This window comes from Ostrinia nubilalis, chromosome 9, assembly GCF_963855985.1.
Source record: "Ostrinia nubilalis chromosome 9, ilOstNubi1.1, whole genome shotgun sequence".
Taxonomy (NCBI): Eukaryota; Metazoa; Arthropoda; class Insecta; order Lepidoptera; family Crambidae; genus Ostrinia; species Ostrinia nubilalis.
The window spans coordinates 9,603,943-9,623,534 of record NC_087096.1 but is presented as its reverse complement, the minus strand read 5'-3'; the positions used below and the strand labels follow the sequence as shown (position 1 = coordinate 9,623,534).

General features: G+C 37.8%; 4 protein-coding genes and 1 long non-coding RNA gene across 5 annotated transcripts in view; all 5 read right to left on the bottom strand.

The window, feature by feature from the left end:
* The window catches only part of LOC135074614 (uncharacterized), a 224,819-nt gene that overhangs the window by 198,359 nt on the left and 6,868 nt on the right, over window positions 1-19,592 (bottom strand). The gene's annotated exons all lie outside the window — the stretch shown is intronic.
* On the bottom strand, window positions 7,391-8,696 carry LOC135074593 (cathepsin B). The gene has a single exon (XM_063968937.1). It carries the CDS (start codon window positions 8,582-8,584, stop codon window positions 7,571-7,573), a length of 1,014 nt encoding a protein of 337 aa, XP_063825007.1. The 5' UTR covers window positions 8,585-8,696; the 3' UTR covers window positions 7,391-7,570.
* Window positions 10,417-12,554, bottom strand: LOC135074993 (cathepsin B-like). Its single transcript, XM_063969365.1, has one exon. It carries the CDS (start codon window positions 12,468-12,470, stop codon window positions 11,475-11,477), a length of 996 nt encoding a protein of 331 aa, XP_063825435.1. The 5' UTR covers window positions 12,471-12,554; the 3' UTR covers window positions 10,417-11,474.
* On the bottom strand, window positions 13,902-15,462 carry LOC135074992 (cathepsin B-like). Its single transcript, XM_063969364.1, has one exon. It carries the CDS (start codon window positions 15,420-15,422, stop codon window positions 14,406-14,408), a length of 1,017 nt encoding a protein of 338 aa, XP_063825434.1. The 5' UTR covers window positions 15,423-15,462; the 3' UTR covers window positions 13,902-14,405.
* Window positions 16,374-17,489, bottom strand: LOC135074991 (cathepsin B-like). Its single transcript, XM_063969363.1, has one exon. The coding sequence runs from the start codon at window positions 17,449-17,451 to the stop codon at window positions 16,435-16,437; it is 1,017 nt and encodes a 338-aa protein (XP_063825433.1). The 5' UTR covers window positions 17,452-17,489; the 3' UTR covers window positions 16,374-16,434.

The following is a 19,592-nucleotide window of genomic DNA, read 5'->3' as shown; positions in this document are numbered from 1 at the left end:
CCATTGTTGGGAACTAATAGGAACGGTTATTGTGGGTAATTTTCTGTATTGTCACAACTTTTTCTTCATTTTTCTTGACATTTGAGTGGAAACTATAATGGTAACATCGTTATTGGCTTTCTTACAAGCAGATTAGGAATTTTTTGAAGCTAAGAATACTTAGTTGTCGACTGTGACATAATTTTCTATATACTAAATACTAATATTATAAAGCTGAGGAGTTTGTTAGGTTGAATGCGCTAATTACTGGAACTACAGGTCCGATTTGATTCTTTTTATGTTAGATAGGTACTTAGCTCGTTTAACAAAGAAGGCAAAAAGGCTATTTACTATCACGCCAATAGAAGCAGAGCATCAATGAAAATGTTGCGAAAACGGGAAAAACCATTCAAACGACTTTTTTTTTCACAATAATTTCGGTATTTAAGTAAATACATATTCAAAATACAGTCGAATGAGTGCCCGAGGTGGCTCGATAGCGAGACAGTAGAATTGTTATTTTTTGCGTGATAGGTCATGAGTTTGTGATAACAGTTCATTGACTATGTCGGCATTGATAGGTAACATTACAAAGTATATCGATATTAAGACCTACGACAGTCTAGTTCCTGCATAATTCACGAATCACGAACAAAAGGTTATTTATACCTTATGGTAGGTACATACGCTAAACTGCATCAACTGCATGAAGGACTTACGTTTATTAATTGAGAAACAGTTCCCGACATAATCAACGAGTAATTTAAAAATAAACATGATAATGAAAGAAGATAATAACTTAGCTCTAAAGAGTTAACACAAATGTAGGCAACCTATTTGAGAATATTTTGGACTAGGTATTCCTATTTTTTTACTGTATTACAATACATTGCTCGCTGTTATGCAATATTTAGTTTAGCTTAAAGTCAACATTAAAATTATTTCATTATACAGGATGTAGGTAGGTTTGCGACAGTTAAATAGCCTAGTAGGTATCGGACTTTCGACTAGGTTGACTAGAAGTCGAATCTTAAATGTGGTAAGTTACTTCGATAGTAGATAATAATTTGGATTATGGTTAGCTTTAGTCGAGTAACCAATCGAAGTATCTACCTATTTGACTTTTGCTTGGTATAGTTTCCAAGCAAGTACCTATCTAATCTATCTGGAAGCTTCAGTCTTCAGACAAATGAACTTCTATGACTTCAGTAGATCGAGGTTAATAAAATAAAGATAAAGATAATAACAGTTAAGTGATCATTATTTATTATTTTGTCATACTCACATGTTGTTGTATCACTTCGCGTTGGCGGGATGTTTTCATCAAAATACTGTGAATAATAAGATAACACATTGGATGTAAAACAAAGACTACTGATGGACATTCCAGCTAATAATTTGTTTATTTACTGATTATTAATTAGGCACTAACTCAAACCGTTTAACGGTGATTTCTGAGGGCTTTTAAATACATTTTAGAATTAGTAGTTACACCTACATCTACATAGCAACTCGTATCATGTATAAATTATTGTTAATAAGTTAAATAATTGTGGTAATTGATGGGTTTAATAAATGTTATCAGACTTCCCAGCGGATCACAATCAAGCAAGATACATGTAATGCACGCTGTTGAGACATTTTATTTTTATTTTATTTAATTTGTTTTATTAAAAAAATAAATAAAATAGTTTATTGGGTACACATAAAAATGTAGGTAATTAGTTATTTATTAGACTCGCGATTGTATTGAGACAGTAATTTGTTTCATAGCTGTTTTAGGTGATATACCTACCTATTTAAAAGAGAACTTAAATTCATATAGTAGGTACATACCTACATAATATTCTCAAATACCTGTGTAAAGCATATTCAATTGAAGACCACACTTGAAAAACGAGTGTCAAAAAAGTACAAATTTTAAGAGAAAAACAGTTTTATATAGTTAGGTAGTTTGAAAGTCTATATTTCTTTCATTTTAGACTCTTTTATTTATTTATTTAAACTTTAGCACACATAGAAACAATGCACTGTGGCGGACTTAATGCCGGATGGCATTCTCTGCCAGTCAACGCAGAAAAAGTAAGGCGGTGCAAAAAATTTTATGTGAAATATTGAAACAACTTATTACTATGTTAACATAATTATGCTTTGCCTGTAGGTACCTACTTCTAAAACTCGATTTGTTTAAATAAGTTTTAAGTTATGGTCCATAACATAACCGTTTCTTGCCATGGACAAACAAACACAAATTGAACTACACTCGACGTCAAATAAATCGCACCTCCCGCGACAAGCATTTTCAAACGTATGCATCGCCACTTCCCACCAATATTGGTACCATTTAAAAGCCTAGTTCTAACCTTCATTTCATTAAAGGAAAGGTTTTTACCCCAAAAATGTGTCTTTAGAAGGATCCAGAGTCACTTCTTCAAAAAATAGGTAGTTACGCTAGAGCCAACTTTTATGACTATAAAACTGTTAAGTTGGGATTAATCGCTATCCATCTGTTAAAGAGGACACGTGAAATCATTATTTGGTTTTATAACCATAAAAATTGGTCTAATTGATCCCATAGGTGGGCCCAAAGTGAGGTATTTTTTCAGGTCACATTTATGGTAAATGTTAATCATTTATTAAGAAATTAAATGTGTTTTTCTTTAAGGATATTTATTGGGCTTTCAAATAACACCAATATTGTTGGGGCACCATGATTGTGTCAGAAGAAAATCGTTAAAGTTCGCGTCGCGGAAGGTGCGGTTTATTTGATGTTGAGTATATTAAGTACAGTTGACTACGATGATTTTACCCAATTCTGATTTTTGTAATAGAATGTTTCCCTATAAAGCTAACATTCATTGTTTTTCCCGTGTGGTCTTCAATTAAGTCTCTCGATTGTTCTAAAACAGTAGTTTGATGTATAACCGTTACACGAGCCAACTAAAGAGCAATTATTCATAATGTGGCTTGAATTACTCAGAGTTACTTCCATTTACTACAGAATGTAATACATATAATATGGTCTTAGGCCCGGTTTTCACTAAGGCGGAGCGGAGCAGTTAAGAGCCATTTCACAAAAATATTTCGCGCGAATTTAGGTAAAAGCTGTCAACGCAACGTCAAAAGAGTAAAAAGAACGCTGAAATGGACAAAAAAATCTTGAGCCGTGACCGTATTAAGACTTGATTTAAGTTATTAATTTTAAGGTAGAATGAGGTATTCAAACTTGATTAATTAATTTAAATTTTTAATAGAGTTTATTAAGTCTTTTATATTTCGATTCATAATGAAACACGAATAGGTATAATATTATGTAAAATATATATTAAGTACAAAATAAAGACAGTCACATAGTGAAAAATAAATCTGCCCCCTTACAGCTCCATCATCGGACCCTGGATACGAATAATGAAACACGAATAGGTATAATATGTAAAATATATTAAGTACAAAATAAAGACAGTCACATAGTGAAAAAAAAAATCTGCCCCCTTACAGCTCCATCATCGGACCCTGGATACGAAATATTCGTCAAGGCGAATCACACAAGCCCAAACTCCATAATGGTTCTATTGTTTTGTTACGGAGGTGACCATTGCATCTCCTCCAGATCCATTATCAGACAGAGCTAAGAAATAAATAAATAAATATTATTATAAGTAAACAAATAACTAAAACAATTCATCTTACTATCTTACTTTTTACTAGTCTTACTAATATTATAAATACGAAAGTTTGTGTGGATGTCTGGATGTTTGTTACACTTTCACGCAAAAACTACTGAACAGATTTTGATGAAACTTTACAGTACAGTACAGCAGTACTAGGCAGTCTGTGTTCAACTATCACTCGGGTCGGACGTTCCTATCGCAAGACCTTTGGTTCACTCAGTTCCGATACGACTCTAGTGCTGTGTGTAATTATTTTCGTTAATACACTGAGTTTATTAATTTCTACGAGTGGATTTCATTTTGCCTGAGACCTACGCCATGAACCCTGAACCAGAAGACCCTGTCGCCAGCGACAGCGACGCTCATCCAACTCTGGCGTCGACCAGAATAACAATGTATAGGCTATAATTTATGACGATCTGTGACAAACTAAATTTCAAGCGGGTGAAGCCGCGGGCAATACTGCATATTTCATACTAGCTTTTTGCCCGCGACTTCTTCTGCGATGAAGTGGAAAATGGTTCTAATAGAATTAAAATATTCTAAGAAAATTAATTTTGTTAAATGATTATATTTTTTGATATAAAATCTACACATCATTATGTTTAAATATTTGAATACTTACAAAATTATGAGATCTTTCTAAAACAAAATTAAAACACTACACCTGCCGCAGATTTCTTTGTAAACAATGTTTTTTTGTTTTTCCTTCAGGTGCTAAAATCACCAGGCTATTGTGTGCGCATACTCTGGAGTATTCCACATACAACTGGTCGTCGGAGAAGCATAGATTTCAATTAAGTCTACTCCCGCTACCATATGGAACTCCGCTAAAACTCGTGAGGGCGCCAACACTTGCTTTTGTATCGAAAATTAGTATGAGCAGCTGCGCACGCGGTTGCCCGTTGCAGGCTCTATGCAACCACACTATTTTAAACCGTGGTCCCTAAGCATGAGATGGGAAACTGCACTCTCTTGAATTCTCTTGAATTTGATGGTGTTAGGGAAATCCTAGGAATGAATACAGACTTTCCAATGGAATCTCCTTATCAATATTGCGAAATTGCGAGTTGCAATGCAATGTTACGTTTTCACTTATTATTTTATTGTAATCTGACCTTGATTTTTCAAACACGTGTCAAAATAAAAATAAAAAATTTAAATCAAAAGTACTAAGGAATATTTCATTGATATCAACTTAGAAACAAGCACAGATCACAGAAACTAAAGAGAAATGTGACAAGGGACAAATTGGAACATAAATTGCTTGTGAAAGCAATGATGACAGTAGCGACGACATTATGTAAACAGTTTATATTGCTTGCATAGTACTAAAGATTATTCGAACGTTGAATACTGATACCGCAATGGATAATGAGCACATAATTTGATTTCTTTGTGTGTGTGAATTTCTAATACGACACTGAGTTTCGAACTCAGCGCATTACTTAGCATCTCTCTATATTTCTATGGAACCAAGTTATCTCCAAAATAACATTCCACACCTTTTTAACCTAGTCAGGTAATAATTTTAATAAAATACGAAGCACGTCATCTATCAATAGGATATATGTATATTTTAGAAGTTAATAAATTATGCATAAAATATAAACACTTTAGAAGTTTAGTTAAATCGTAGAATTTCTGAAAAACAAGTACTAAAATCGTACTGAAAAAAAAAGTATTAACATGTTATCTAATTTATTTATTAAACGTCGAATTTTATCAAAGATTTTGGACTAAAGTTTTTGAAAATATTTTATAGCCTACATAGAAAAAAATTAGGATTCTAAATCGTGAAAGAAATTTTTTTCGGAGCCTATTGCCTCCAAACAAACAAACAAACAATTAAATCTTTCCTCTTTTATTAGTATAGATTTAACAACAAAACAAAACGCTTCTTTTTCTTCTTCACGAAACAAAACTCAAAGCGGATAAATAAATAAACAAATCTTTGGACAATTTCACAGCGCCATCTAGTCCAAAAGTAGGCAACCAATATGCTTGTGTTAAGGGTGCTATCATAATGGATATACTTTTTTATAATTTATTTATTAAATTAAATACATGGTACCTACATATTATACATAGTTACACCCAGATCCGTCAAAGAAATTAAAATTCATCATTTCAATTTCTGCTCGGCCGGCCGACTCGAAACAGCCTCTCGGCATAGTATCAAATGTATTTGGTCGCCGTACAAATCACCGCTTTACGACACGAACGCACGTAAACGTCACGGCGGGAAAAATGACACAGGTCCTGCCTTGACGGGCGCTCGCGCCATACTAATCGATGTCGGCTTGCGCATTGTAATTTATACTGATATTCACATTAATATTTTGACAAAGTGGTTACTAATATTTAAACAATAACTGTAGAAATTAATTCTACAATGAATATTCTTTATTTTGGGATACTTTTATTGCAGTTTATGCTGTGTTTTTAAACCAAAAACCACGATCAAAATGTGACGTTAATCTTCAAATTTGCCAAATTATTTTTAGATTTTACTCAATAAAGGTAATGAAATTCAAGAATCTATTTCATTAATGGACTACAAGAATATATGTCCGATGATTACTATATATTTTTAAGCTTATTATATGAGCATAAATAATAGATACAGGACTTTGAAAATGAGTCTGCGGCAATTTTTTCGTAAAATGGTTGTGGGAGATGGGGCACTGTGAATTAAGCAAAAGAGTTTTAGTAAATCCGTTTCATTAATGGTCAACAACAAGGATTGACCTATTTTTCGCAGTTATTAAATAATCTCTGGGTGTTGCTTAAGATAGTAATTCATGCTTCCAAAATCTTAGAAATTCGCACGAAAATGTAAAATGGCTCTTAATGTTTTGGTACGCAAGGAATGTAAACTGTTTATTTACATTATGACGTCTGCAGCAATGTGTTCTATTTTTGGGCATATTGCTGCGACACCGGCCCCGAACCCCGAACCCTTGTCACATCTTCCTTTAGTTTCTGTGATCTGTTTGAAGAACCAATGAGGGTTTTCGCGATTGAAAAATCCGCCAGATGGCAATACGTAGACGGGAGGTCCAAATGCTGCGTGATTGGTGGATATTGACATAATCTGTCAAATGTCATGTCAAAAATAACCAATCATGCAGCATTTGGACCTCGCGTCTACGTATTGCCATCTGGCGGATTTTTAAATCGCGAAAACCCTCATTAAAATCTTATTGGTTATTCAAAATACTTCTCCTCTCCGCTCTGCACAGCTCCGCTTCGCTGGCAAATCCTATAGAAAAAAATGTCCGCCCGACTTATTATCCTCTCTTCTCCGCTCTTGTCAATTTCATTTAATCTTAAATGAAATCGTTTGGTTATTCAAAACATTTCTCTGCTCCGCTCCGCTTTGGTGGAAATAGCCTTATACTCGTATACCTAAAGGTGCCTAAAGTGTGAATCAGTCCTGGCAGTGAACAATATGAATGATGCATAGTTTGCTTGTTAGTGCTCGTTAAATTAATAATACGGTATCATCATTATGCGCCTTTGTTCCATCCTACTTATTTATTGTCAACTTTCAGTAAATAAACTAGAATCATTTGACATCTAAAATCAATAATCAATTAAAGTGCCTGATATTAAAACAATTTTATTAAAATTCTGGATATTATTTAATAATATTTAGTTTGGTTGTGCTTGGGATATTTGGGATTATTGGCAGATGATTGAACTAAATTTGTGACTAAACAAAGAGAAACAGAAACTGCGTTATTTTTATCTTTTAATAAGAAAATAACAGGGAGTTATTATACACTAATTTGATAGTCTTTTTTAATATTTGGCATGTTATTACTTGACTTATTATGTACAAAAACAATAGCTTCAATAAATGAAAGACAGTTTAAAATAAGATCTATTCCTAAATAAGGCTTAAATGAAAGTGTTTAAACTAGCAAAGGCTCGCCTGCGACGATTGAGCTCTCGATGCCACAATGATCTTCCCCGCGCAGGATCTTGAAGAAGCCGTTGTCGCCCCAGTCCGTATTCCAGGAGTTCGCGATCAGCCAGTACTTCATGCCGTTCTCTTCACCCCAGCCCATAATTTTAATGGCGTGCCCACCTAGAGCGTCGCCTTGTGTGTGTTTGTAAACACCGCTCTTGTAAGACAACAAATCCGCATACACCGTAAACGCACCTTCAACGGGGCCGAATTTGAAGAGCTCCGCTTTCATGTGGTCCTCACCTCCTCTTACTGTGTACACGTGCTTGCCATAACGCTTATCCTTCTTGAAGTCTACATTGTAATTTTTCTCGCAAGTTCTCACGCATTTGGGTGTTTTTGAGTCATCACCAGTGCATGGCAGTCGGTTGCCGGGTACGTGGTGCTCGCAAGGAGGAATTTCGTACGGCTTGCATCCTTGGCTCGAGTTGTAGTTACCTCCAGACACTAATCCGCCGTGTTTCCAGTATTCCCAGGCCAGGGACGGCATGCCACCGTTGCACCCGAGACCGCAAATTGGGCAGCAACTAAGAAGATCCTCGGCGGAGAAGTGGAAGTGTTTAGTGCCGTTCGAGTAAGTGCAATAACGGTCGGACATTGCCTCAACTGCGCCGAAGGCCCAGCAACTGCCACAGGATCCTTGGTCCCTGATCTCGTTCAGAGTGGGACAGTCCGGCCATTTTTCTCTGGGGTCAAAACTTTCAGGGAGACTCGCGATGAGATCGTCGTCATGGACCCTCGTCGGCAAATTCATCAAGTTTTGGTCGGGTAATACGCCCATCAGCTTCCTGATGTGTTTCATTGAAGTTTCTAACGGGAAGTTGCGGCCGGCCTGCCAGGTGTTTTGCTTCGTGTTGATGAGCGAGATGAATTCGTCGGAGAGTGGATGCGGGAGTACATCGGCGGTCGCGGTCCCCGCGCATAGGAGCGCGAGGATGATCGCGCACGATGGAGTCATTTCTGACTCTTTGTGTCGGCTTGGTGGAGACGGGTAGTTCGGGCGAGCGTGTCGTGGCGACTGAGCTGTGAGCAGCCTAGCGTACGGGGCCGTGCTCGCGCGGCGTGTAATTGCGTCGGATCTAGCCCGCAGTCGGGCGGCGGCGGCGCGATACGTGGCCGGGCAGCGCCTGACTGGTGTCGAAGGTTACCCGTAATCTATTGTCCCTAATAAAGTAAAGCAAACAGAGATTATTCTCGGACGCTTAAACAACGATTAGCTAAATATTTGTTTTGTACCCTTCGGTTATAATTACTTGGGGCAGCGGTCTTATGTTTGTTTGTTATGACGTCGAGTTTACTTATTGAATGAACTCGAACAAAGAAACTAATCGCGTGAAAATAATGTAGTTCACTTTCTATAACAATAGCTGAGTAGTAACGAATAATAATGGAATACCGATACAATTTCGACTCACCTATTTCATATTAATAAGTTTTAAAATTACCTACGGTGACTCAGAACAATCTACTTCACTACATACCCAGTTATTAATTGCCGTTAAGTTATTGATTTTTCTTATGTCGGTAACCGGATTAGGTCCTGGGGTTTGTTTAATCAGCTTTAATGTAAAATGATCACATAGTTCTACATGTCTACGATCCCACAGAAATAATTGAAATATTCAAAGAGGTTTGTAAGAAGTCTTCTAGTTTAATTGTAAGTTGTAATTATTATTTACCTATAGGTAAATATTGTTTTTTAGGAAAAGATGCAGACGACCAAGTGTACAATGGTAGTACCTACATATAAATAATCTCTAGGTTGACTAGTAGAGAATGCTGTAGGTTTGCTTTGTGCAATTCACGCCTTACTAGAAACCAGCAGCATGAATTTTACAATCTACGTGTTTGCAGTGGGCGGGGCACATAAGTTCTCGGAGAGCTGATAGCCATGATGGCAGAAAATTTCTCGAGTGGCGACCACGGGTTGAAAAACGTAGTGTGGGGTTCCCCATTAGGTGGATCGACGATCTGGTGAAGGTCGCGGGAAGAACCTGGATGCGGGCAACGTAGGACCGGTCGTTATGGCAATCCTTGGGGGAGGCATTTGTCCAGCAGTGGACGTGAGCTCCCCTAGATTAGAATAATTATAATTATAATAATAATTAGCTGGAAGTCTTTAAATAGGCTTCGGACGCAGGTCGGCCGTATTCAGGACAATGTGTTCAGGTGGGGATTCTTAGATGGCTCAAACTTGGAGTGCAAGTTTGGTTTTGTTCCCCAGTCAATGAAGCATATTATGATGTCGTGCCCTGCGTGCCCAATCAACTGTACGCAGGAATTAATGCAACTGACAACGCCACTCTTGTAGCGGAGTTTTGGGCTGACACTGTACCTATAGGTTGTTGTCGACACGATAAGAAGAAGTAGGAGTGTATGCACAGTTTTGATAATAAATGACTAGGTAAGTATCTATCTATCTAGTGGACGTCGTTTGGCTGAAACGAACGTAGGTATTCGCATTTTCCCCGTTATTCTGTCGCAGGTGACTGACAAGTGGTGTTAGACACTTCAAACATCATAGGCTTCTGATATGGGACTGAAAGTGGACTTTTGTAATAGGGGCGAGAGTATAGTTTTGCTGTCGACTTTTTTTTTAATTTGGTCATATTGAAGTTCAGAGAGAGTGCGGCGCTAATGGTTTACGCTTTGCCCTTGCCTACATGATTATTTTATTTGTTGAAAAATTTTAGGCCATTTATTGCAACAACGCGCTATTTTCAAATCTACTAATTTAGAGTAGACGATGAAATTGAACAGCCCTATACAGGTAGGTAATAATACCACAGATACCTATACAAAATACAAAAATCTTTATTGTGAATCATAGGTGAAATGTGGTGAAATGGTGACAAGTTACAGTAGTATCACTATGTTCCGCTCAAAGAAAGAAAAAAAATACTAACTTAATTATAATAACTAGTTTAATACCAATTGTAATATTAAGCATCACATCTTACAAGGAAGTAAACTTATATTATGTATATGTCACCGTGAAATTGTGAATTCCGTCAGATAATAATCTGACGTAGTTAAATTACAATCTAACCTAACCTAACCCACTGTTAGTTTACAATCTAACGCGTTATATTATAAACTGACAGAGTTCACAATTTCACGTTGACATATACACTTTTAATAAGTAATAAATAACTTTGAATAAACTTATATGAGTAAAGGCACATTTATATTCAATAAGATTAATCATTAATTGCTATAAATTCCGAGACATACTTAGTTGACGTCAAATTGCAGGAAAATACTTATAAGGCAGTGGTTAATCCCAATCTTTTTATCCCGCGGCGCACTAACAAAAGTATTGCCCTACCCTTTGAAAAAGATACGACTTTACCCTACCTTTCCCACGTCTTTACTTTATTTCCCACCTTGTTTTTTTATTCTTAGACATTTAATAGACCGCTTTCACATTCGGGCCGTCGGGCGTCAGAAGTGCAGCAGCGGACGCCTGCCTTCATATTCTAAAAACGCGCTGCTAAAGTCGCCTAATGTGAAAGCACTCTTAAAGACCACGGGCTTGAGTAGATTTAAGTAGATTTATTGTTCAACCGTTGTTAAACCTTAATGCGTCACAGCACGAACTACATTAGGTATCACTGAAAGCTTTGTTGTCAAAAACTGTATCACAAATTCACAATACATATTATGGTTCGGTCAGTTAATCTATCCGTTTTGACAATATGTATTTAAATAGAATCAATATTTTTATCAGAACACTGAGGTAAGTAAGTATTGATAAGTTAGATAAACGACATTTTCACGCAATTATGCTCCAATTTCTAACTTTTACATGAAATACCTACAAGTATTACAGAAAAAAAACAGTCATGTTAGACACCAGCGACTGCTACTTCCTCTATACCGCAATCGTTCTTTCCTCGACGAATCTTGAAGAAACCGTTCTCTCCCCAGTCAGTATTCCAGGAGTTCGCCACTAGCCAGTATTTGATGCCGTTGTCCACGCCCCAACCAAGCAATTTCACTGAGTGTCTTCCTACTTTGTCTCCTGCCACGTGATAATAGATGCCATCTTTGTAACTAAGAAAATCTGAATACACATCAAAAGTAGCAGTGACGGGCCCATTCTTAAAAATATCCTTCTTAATCGCTGTATTAGATTTCAAATTGTAAATAGACTTGAATATCTTCTTGTCTTTTTTGTAAGTAATTTTGTATTTTGGCTGACAATTTTTTTGACATTTAGGGGTATTTACATACATTCCACATTCGGGTCTTGGTCCGGGAATATCATGATCACAGGGTTCGATCTGGTAAGGAAGGCATCCCTGTTGTGAGCCGTACCCTCCACCGGACACTACACCTTGGCGTTTGGAATACATCCATGCTTTCCACAACACTCCGCCGCCGCAGCCGGGTCCGCAGTTGTGGCAGCAGCTGAGGACGTCTTCGACAGAGAAGTAAAAGTTCCTCGTTCCGTTGGACCTGATGCACGTGCGGTCTGTCATGGCCGAGACAGCTGATACCGCCCAGCAGCTGCCGCAGGAGCCTTGGTCTCGAATGTCGTATAGGGTCGGGCATCTATTCCACTTAAGTCTAGCGTCGAACTGTTCTGGAAGTCGATCAAAATCCATTCCATAGGTCCTTTGAGGAAGTCGATTCCAACCGTAGTCTCTCCTGGATCCCATGAGCCGTTTGATATATGACATCGGAATTTTTTCGTGGAAATTGCGGCCAGCTCTCCATAAGTTCTGTTTGGAGTTGATGTGTTGAATGAATTCATCTGAGAGAGGATGCATGTGTTTTGTGGCACCAATAGGACTGTTTATAATAAACATCACTGTTATGATCACAAAAAACGTTGACATTTTATTTTTTAGCAGCAGCACCGCACCGTTAACCAGGACAATTGCAAACAAACTACTGAGATGAGATGTTACTTTGTTTATGAATTAATATGTAGGTATTAATAGGACACAAGGAAAATATTTATAAAACAAGCCTCAATGTAAATGTAAATGTAACTATAGATTTTATACTCATTTGGTCATCATAAAATTATATAATATTATATTATCTGTGATAATTACTGTATTAATAGTGTGAATTAGGAATACACATAGCCGACGAGTAAGCCGATATTATATTGTGGTTATACAATAATAATAATAATTCCACGGAAGTGGGGAGGTCGAGGCTTTCTAAATGCCAAGAACCTCCACAACCGTGAAGTGTGCAGCCTCAGGGATTATTTCCTTACAAATGAGTGCGGAATGCATCGCGATGTTGTGGCAGTTGACAAAGGCCTCACGCCGCTCTCCTTGGCGAACGAGAACTGGCGCAAGCCAAAGGTACTGAGCGTCGCGGATCGGAAGGACGTATGGAAGAGCAAGGAGCTGCACGGGAGGTTCTATCGGGCCCTAACAGGTCCCGATGTGGACCTCCTCGCCTCGGTGAACTGGCTACGCTTCGGTGACCTCTTCGGGGAAACCGAGGGTTTTGCTTGTTCAATTGCTGACGAGGTAATGATGACGAACAACTACCGAAAATATATCTTGAAGGACGGTACGGTCGACATTTGTCGAGCATGCCACCGTCCCGGAGAGTCACTCAGGCATATAATTTCTGGTTGTTCGCATCTTGCTAGCAGTGAGTATGTGCACAGGCATAACCTAGTAGCCAGAATCATCCATCAGCAACTTGCTCTTCAGTACGGCCTTCTTGAATCTGAGTCGCCATATTACCAGTACCAGCCGGTGCCAGTTCTTGAAAATGGTCATGCATTGCTCTATTGGGATCGGTCTATCATCACAGACAGGACTATTGTCTGTAATAAACCTGATATTGTGGTGGTTGACCGATCCCAACGTCGGGCTGTGCTCGTTGACATCACCATCCCGCATGACGAAAACCTCGTGAAGGCCGAGAAGGAAAAACAAAGCAAATACCTTGACTTGGCCCACGAGGTGACCGCCATGTGGGATGTTGACTCCACGATCATTGTCCCGATAGTTGTCTCGGCAAACGGGCTAATAGCGAAGAGCTTCGACCAACATCTAAAGAAGCTCTCGCTAGATGGTTGGCTCAAGGGTCAGATTCAAAAGGCGGTGATCCTCAGCACGGCACGCATTGTCCGGAGGTTCCTCAGCCTGTGACCCTGACCACCGGTAGCTTGGGCCCTGCTCCGCTGCCAGCGGGTTAACTATTTTTAAGATTTTTGTTTTTATAATGTATTTTTATTTTTTGATAATTACATTGTAAAAAGAAAAAATTAAAAATAAGAAAGAAAATTGAATAAAGAAATAATAATAATAAATACACTTTATTGCACACTAAAGTTGTGCCAAAGTAAAGAACAGAAAGAAAAGGAACACACAAGGTACAACTAGGCGGTCTTATCGCTATGAAGCGATCTCTTCCAGACAACCTATGGTGAGGACAGGTATTTAAAAAAAATATGAAAGGGAAGGCGGTGAAGGTGAAGGTTGAAGGTGGTACAATGTAATTTTCAGCGCAATAATATAATTTCTGCTAAATTAATTTATTAATTTAAACTTTTATCCGAGAATAACTCCTGGTATATGGTACAACAAGCACATTGACAGTTTTAATATAAATAATAATAAATAATAATAAATAAATCCACCCATAAGGAAAATTAAAAACGTACTAAATTTTTCATGGCTCTACTAGCCCTAGTTGGAATGATAAGATAATAATGACCATTATATATAATACTAACCGTATGACAATATCTCTAGATTAAGAATACTACCACAGAATAATAATAATAAGTACTATACTCATATTCTAATCAGGCCAGCGTAAGCTCTTCGTTCTATGCCCAGATGATTTATTCCGCGTATTATTTTGAAAAATCCACTGTCCCCCCAGTCACTATTCCAGGAGTTCGCAGCCAGCCAGTACTTTGTTTTATTTTCTTTGCCCCATCCGAGTAGCTTGACAGAGTGTATTCCAACCCAACTTCCATGATTGTAACGGTATACACCTTCTTTGTACATATAAAAATCTTGGAAAACATTAAACGAAGTTGACACAGGTCCATTATTCTGTATGTCTAACATGATTTCTACCATGTTGCTTAAGGCATAATGATTTTTTATTTTCACTTTATCATTATCATATTTTATTTTATATGATTTCTGACAGGACGACTTACATTCTACGTCAAATGTTTCATGGCCACACGGTACTTTATTACTGTTGTAACCCTTTGTGTGATTGCATGGTGGAATTTCGTAAGGTTTGCATCCCATTGATGAATCGTAATTTCCACCTGACACTATTCCTTTATTTACTGCAAATCTCCATGCAGCGCCTTCATAACCACCGACCTTACAGGGATTGCCGCAATTATTAAAACAGCAGGTCATGACGTCCATTGCTGAGAAATAATGATTTTTCGTACCATTTGATTGAATGCAGAGTCGGTCAGTCATTGCGGACACCGCAGCCACTGCCCAACAGCTCCCACACGATCCTTGGTCCCGAATATTCCATAATGTCGGACAGTCTTTCCAATTAAGACGTGCATCGAAACTTTCTGCTAAATCTTTTTTTTTATAGTTGGGTGGTTTGCCGCCAATGTTTTCGGGATTTGTTACATGCTCCTTTAATGTTCCCGCAAGCCTCTTCAAGTATTTCATGGGGGTATTTCTGGGGAAGTTTCTGCCGGCTCTCCACGAATTTTGTTTGGAGTTGATGAAGTCAATAAATTCGTCGGAGAGAGGATGCATATGATGCGATGTGTGAACGCCGCCCACTACAAATAAGATCACTAATGCAGGTATAATCTTCATGGTTCGCCGACGCACTGTCTGCCGCGTCCGAACAAAACGATACTAGCAGCCCAATTTGATAACTATTGAGGTAAAGGATATTTATATGCCTCTTAAATAGTATAGGTTAGTTTTTACCTTAAAATTGTGTAACCACGAGGAAAATATTTGACAGTTTTAATTAAATTATCTTAAATATTATTATTATTGTGGTATAATAGCCACTATCACCTTTTCATATCATCAGAAATTATATAATACTAGCGGCCGCCCGCGACTTCGTACGCGTGGATCCCGTTTTACCCCCTTCATTTATCTTATTTAGATTTTTTCATACAAATGTTTTTTCCCGCTAACTCCCGTTCCCGTGAGAGTTTTGCAATATCCTGTTGTAACTAAGCTTTAAGTTTACTAAGGTACCTGCATGCCTTCAAGCATCTAACTTAAGCGGTTTAAATTTTCATACAAAAGGATTTTTCCGCTAATTCCCGTTCCCGTGGGAATTTTGGGAATTCCTTTCTTTGTGCACCTCTACGCTACCTAAGCTACGTCCCTTCCAAATTTCAAGTGCCTACGTTTAGCCGTTTAGGCTGTGCGTTGATATATTATGTCATTTAGATACCTAGGTATTGGTAGGAATAATATTGGACCTCCACTGGATCATGGAGCTCGTAAAAAAATGCAAGATTTTAAAATAGATTAATGTACTCGTAGATATTTTTGGCACTTCTTTTTCAAAAGGTTGTCGACCTGATCTAGTATGTCAACAACTGCATTTATTACAAGGAATACCTATCAGTCGCCAGGTCAATATCAGCGGTCACAAGTGTTGGAACACAGCGATTGGTGGTTGCGGCCACAATATCCTTTTGGGAATAGGTATAATAATTTTGTTTCAAATTACCTAGTGAAATTGTAACTAACTATTATTTGTCTGTTCCGCTACATGGGGATTGAATAGTTAAAACGTAATTAAAAAAATATTTTTTATTTAGAACACATCATGTACCTAGGCTACTTTTACTTTAACACATTAAATTCCAGCAATAATAGTGTTCTCTATTCCGCAATGATTTTGGTCGCGTAAAATTTTGAAGAATCCTTTGTTGCCCCAGTCGTCGTTCCATGAGTTTGCTGCCAACCAATACTTGACGCCATTTTCCACGCCCCAGCCCATGAGCTTCACAGAATGACGACCCAAGAACTTGCCAGCCACATACCGGTAAACACCACTTTTGTAATTGAGAAAGTCAGCGTACACGTCGAATGTAGCCGTGACAGGACCGCGCGTGTATATTATATCTTTTAACACAAAATTATTTTTTATATAATACACAGATTTACATTTCTTTTTATCTGCGCCATAGCTTTGCTTATAGTGTTCCTGGCAGGTGGATTCACATAGAGGCGTTTTAACGTTGTGGCCACAGGGTTCCAATGTGTTAGGCGCGAAATGATGATCACATGGTGGAACTCGGTAGGGTTGACATCCATCCTGCGAATCATACTCCCCCCCTGATACGATGCCGACTCTTTTGTAGTACAGCCATGCATTTTTCAGCACTCCACCAGCGCACCCTGATCCGCAGTTGAGGCAACAGCTGAGGACGTCCGCTGCTGCGAAGTAGAAGTTATCTTTTCCTTGCGAGCTGATGCAGAAGCGGTCAGACATAGCACCGACGGCGGCGACGGCCCAGCAGCTCCCGCAGGATCCTTGGTCCCGGACGTTATTCAACACGGAACAATCAGGCCAACGCTGTCTAATATCGAAGTTTTCAGGCAGAACAGCGTCAGTGATTTCAATGTCGTACGGCGGTGGGTCATCCAAAACTTCGTCTTCTCTTGTAGAGTTGTCATTTATTGTCCCTGCTAGCAGATTGATATAGGATATAGGAATGCCCTGGCGAAAGTTTCGACCAGCTCTCCACAAAGTTTGATTCGCATTGATGAAGTTGATGAACTCATCAGATAAAGGGTCGAGATTCTCATCTGTTGCAGCAATATTCTTCAAAACGTACATAGCAGCTGTGAATATCAAAAACTTGGTCATTTTATTTTATTTTATTAATTAAGTAAGTATACCTAGTATTGTTTAGTGTCCGACCGAATGTTCGGTTTCGGTTTCGTTTTCGGTTGAATTTCGGTAAAAAAACGAGTTTCGGTTTAGTTTCGTTTTCGGCGGCAAACTTGCCGAAACTATAACCGAAACCGAATGTGCATTCGGGAGTTTCCGTGCTGTTATCGGTCATGTTCGGCGCGTTGAATGAGTGAATGAATCCGATCAGAGCCAATTTTATTTATTTAAACTTTAATGCCAAAATAAAAGACAATGCCGGAAATTGGCGTCTGTTTTTTTTCGCGCGGCCATCGACCAAACCTTGTTTTTTGATTACAAAATAGTGTAATAAACCAAACTTACTATGACATGTATACCTCTAAACTCAGTCTGAACTGAGTTACGAGCATTAGAAGTTTGATGATTTTACATAATAGATTTGCTTTTTGCGCGCAAGTTTTGTATAAAATTACAATTCATAAAGATAAAATCATTTGGAGGAAGTGGTTATGGACAGATTTTTTAAAAGAAAACTTACTCGACGCTTGCCTGGTCTCTTCAGGCAGAGAGTTCCATAGCCTTTTGGCCTGGAGACGGAAGGAGTCGGAGAGAAAACCAGTTCGGTGAAGAGGAGTGGAAAGAACGGACTTGTTGGAGGAGCGGAGCTGACGTGAGTGCGTAGAGCTGAGAAGGTTAAACTGAGACTTAAGGTATGAAGGAGAGTTGGGATCATTTAGAATTGAAAAAAGGGTAGAGAGAATTCTGACTTTGCGTCGAAGCGGGAGAGGCAGCCATTGAAGCTGGGAACGGTAAGCGGAGATATGGTCATATTTACGCAGACAAAAAAAAATGCAGCTGGCATTGTTGACAAGGCGATCCAACCATCTGATTTATCTAAAGCTAAGTGAAAACAGTGCAATAAATTATATTCACTAGGAAGTTCCGAGCCTAGAAGGCAAACTATTACTGGTTTGAAACTACACTTGTCTTACCATGAAAATCTATGTGATTTAAAGAGAAAACAATAAAGACTGACTGATTATTATAACGTTTTCTTTATTTTTCCCTCAAAATATGAGCCTTGTAAGGAAGTTTCGGTTTCGGTTTCGGTTTCGGCCGAAATAGACACCGTTGCCGAAATTCGTTTTCGGTTTCGGTTTCGGTCGATAAACTCGTTTCGGTCGGACACTAGTATTGTTTGTTGGAACGCGTCCTATTCGCCTTACATCACGATGCAACTGCACTTGCGTCTTTACTCTCATAAATGTAATGTTATCGCTAATACTGATAAACTAAAATAGCGTGAACTTATTGTTTATAGTTACCTATCTGTCACTAGGTAATGGTAATTTTACAATAAGTACAAAATAATAAATTACAATTAAATGTTTAATTGAACAAATACGCAAAAGCAGACCGCGACATCGATCTACATCAAACTTAATAAATCTATTAATCAATCTCTATCCGTAGAATACTTACTTTTAAAAGCTTTTTAAGGCAAGATCAATAAAGAATTAATTAATTAATAGCTACCAACTTATGGTTTTACGTAATACCGTAGCGATATCCATTTATGTAATGCAGTTATAGTTAATTAATTGAGGGAAAATAATATTATGTTTAAATATACTCAGTTTGGAATTTACAGTCTATTTTTCCTTTAATTTGGCATATATTTGCGTAAAAGTTATTATTGTAATGAATATATTTATGTGCCTAAACCTATTAAATTAATCGTAAGTACATACATGGATAACACATAATTATTTATGTATTTTATCCTATGTTTGGGTTGATTACATATAAAGATTAAAACTTATATTAGAATATTTGAATTACATATAAAGATTAAAACTAATATTAGAATGTTAAAGTTTGTGGATATTTGTTACTTTTTCAGGCAAAAATTACAGAAAGTTAGACTGCCGATGGCCTTTTAGTGATGATGAATCCAGCACTGCAACCCTAGCGCCTCATTATTCAAGGCTTTGTATAGTTTTTGGGAGTATTCGCCCTAGGTAGGAGTGCACAAGAAACCACCCCTGTAGTAAGTGTCACTATTTTTTTTTTTTTTTTTTTTCTTTATTAGGAAAACATACATTATTTGGAATTTCCACAAAGGTCCTTTTCAT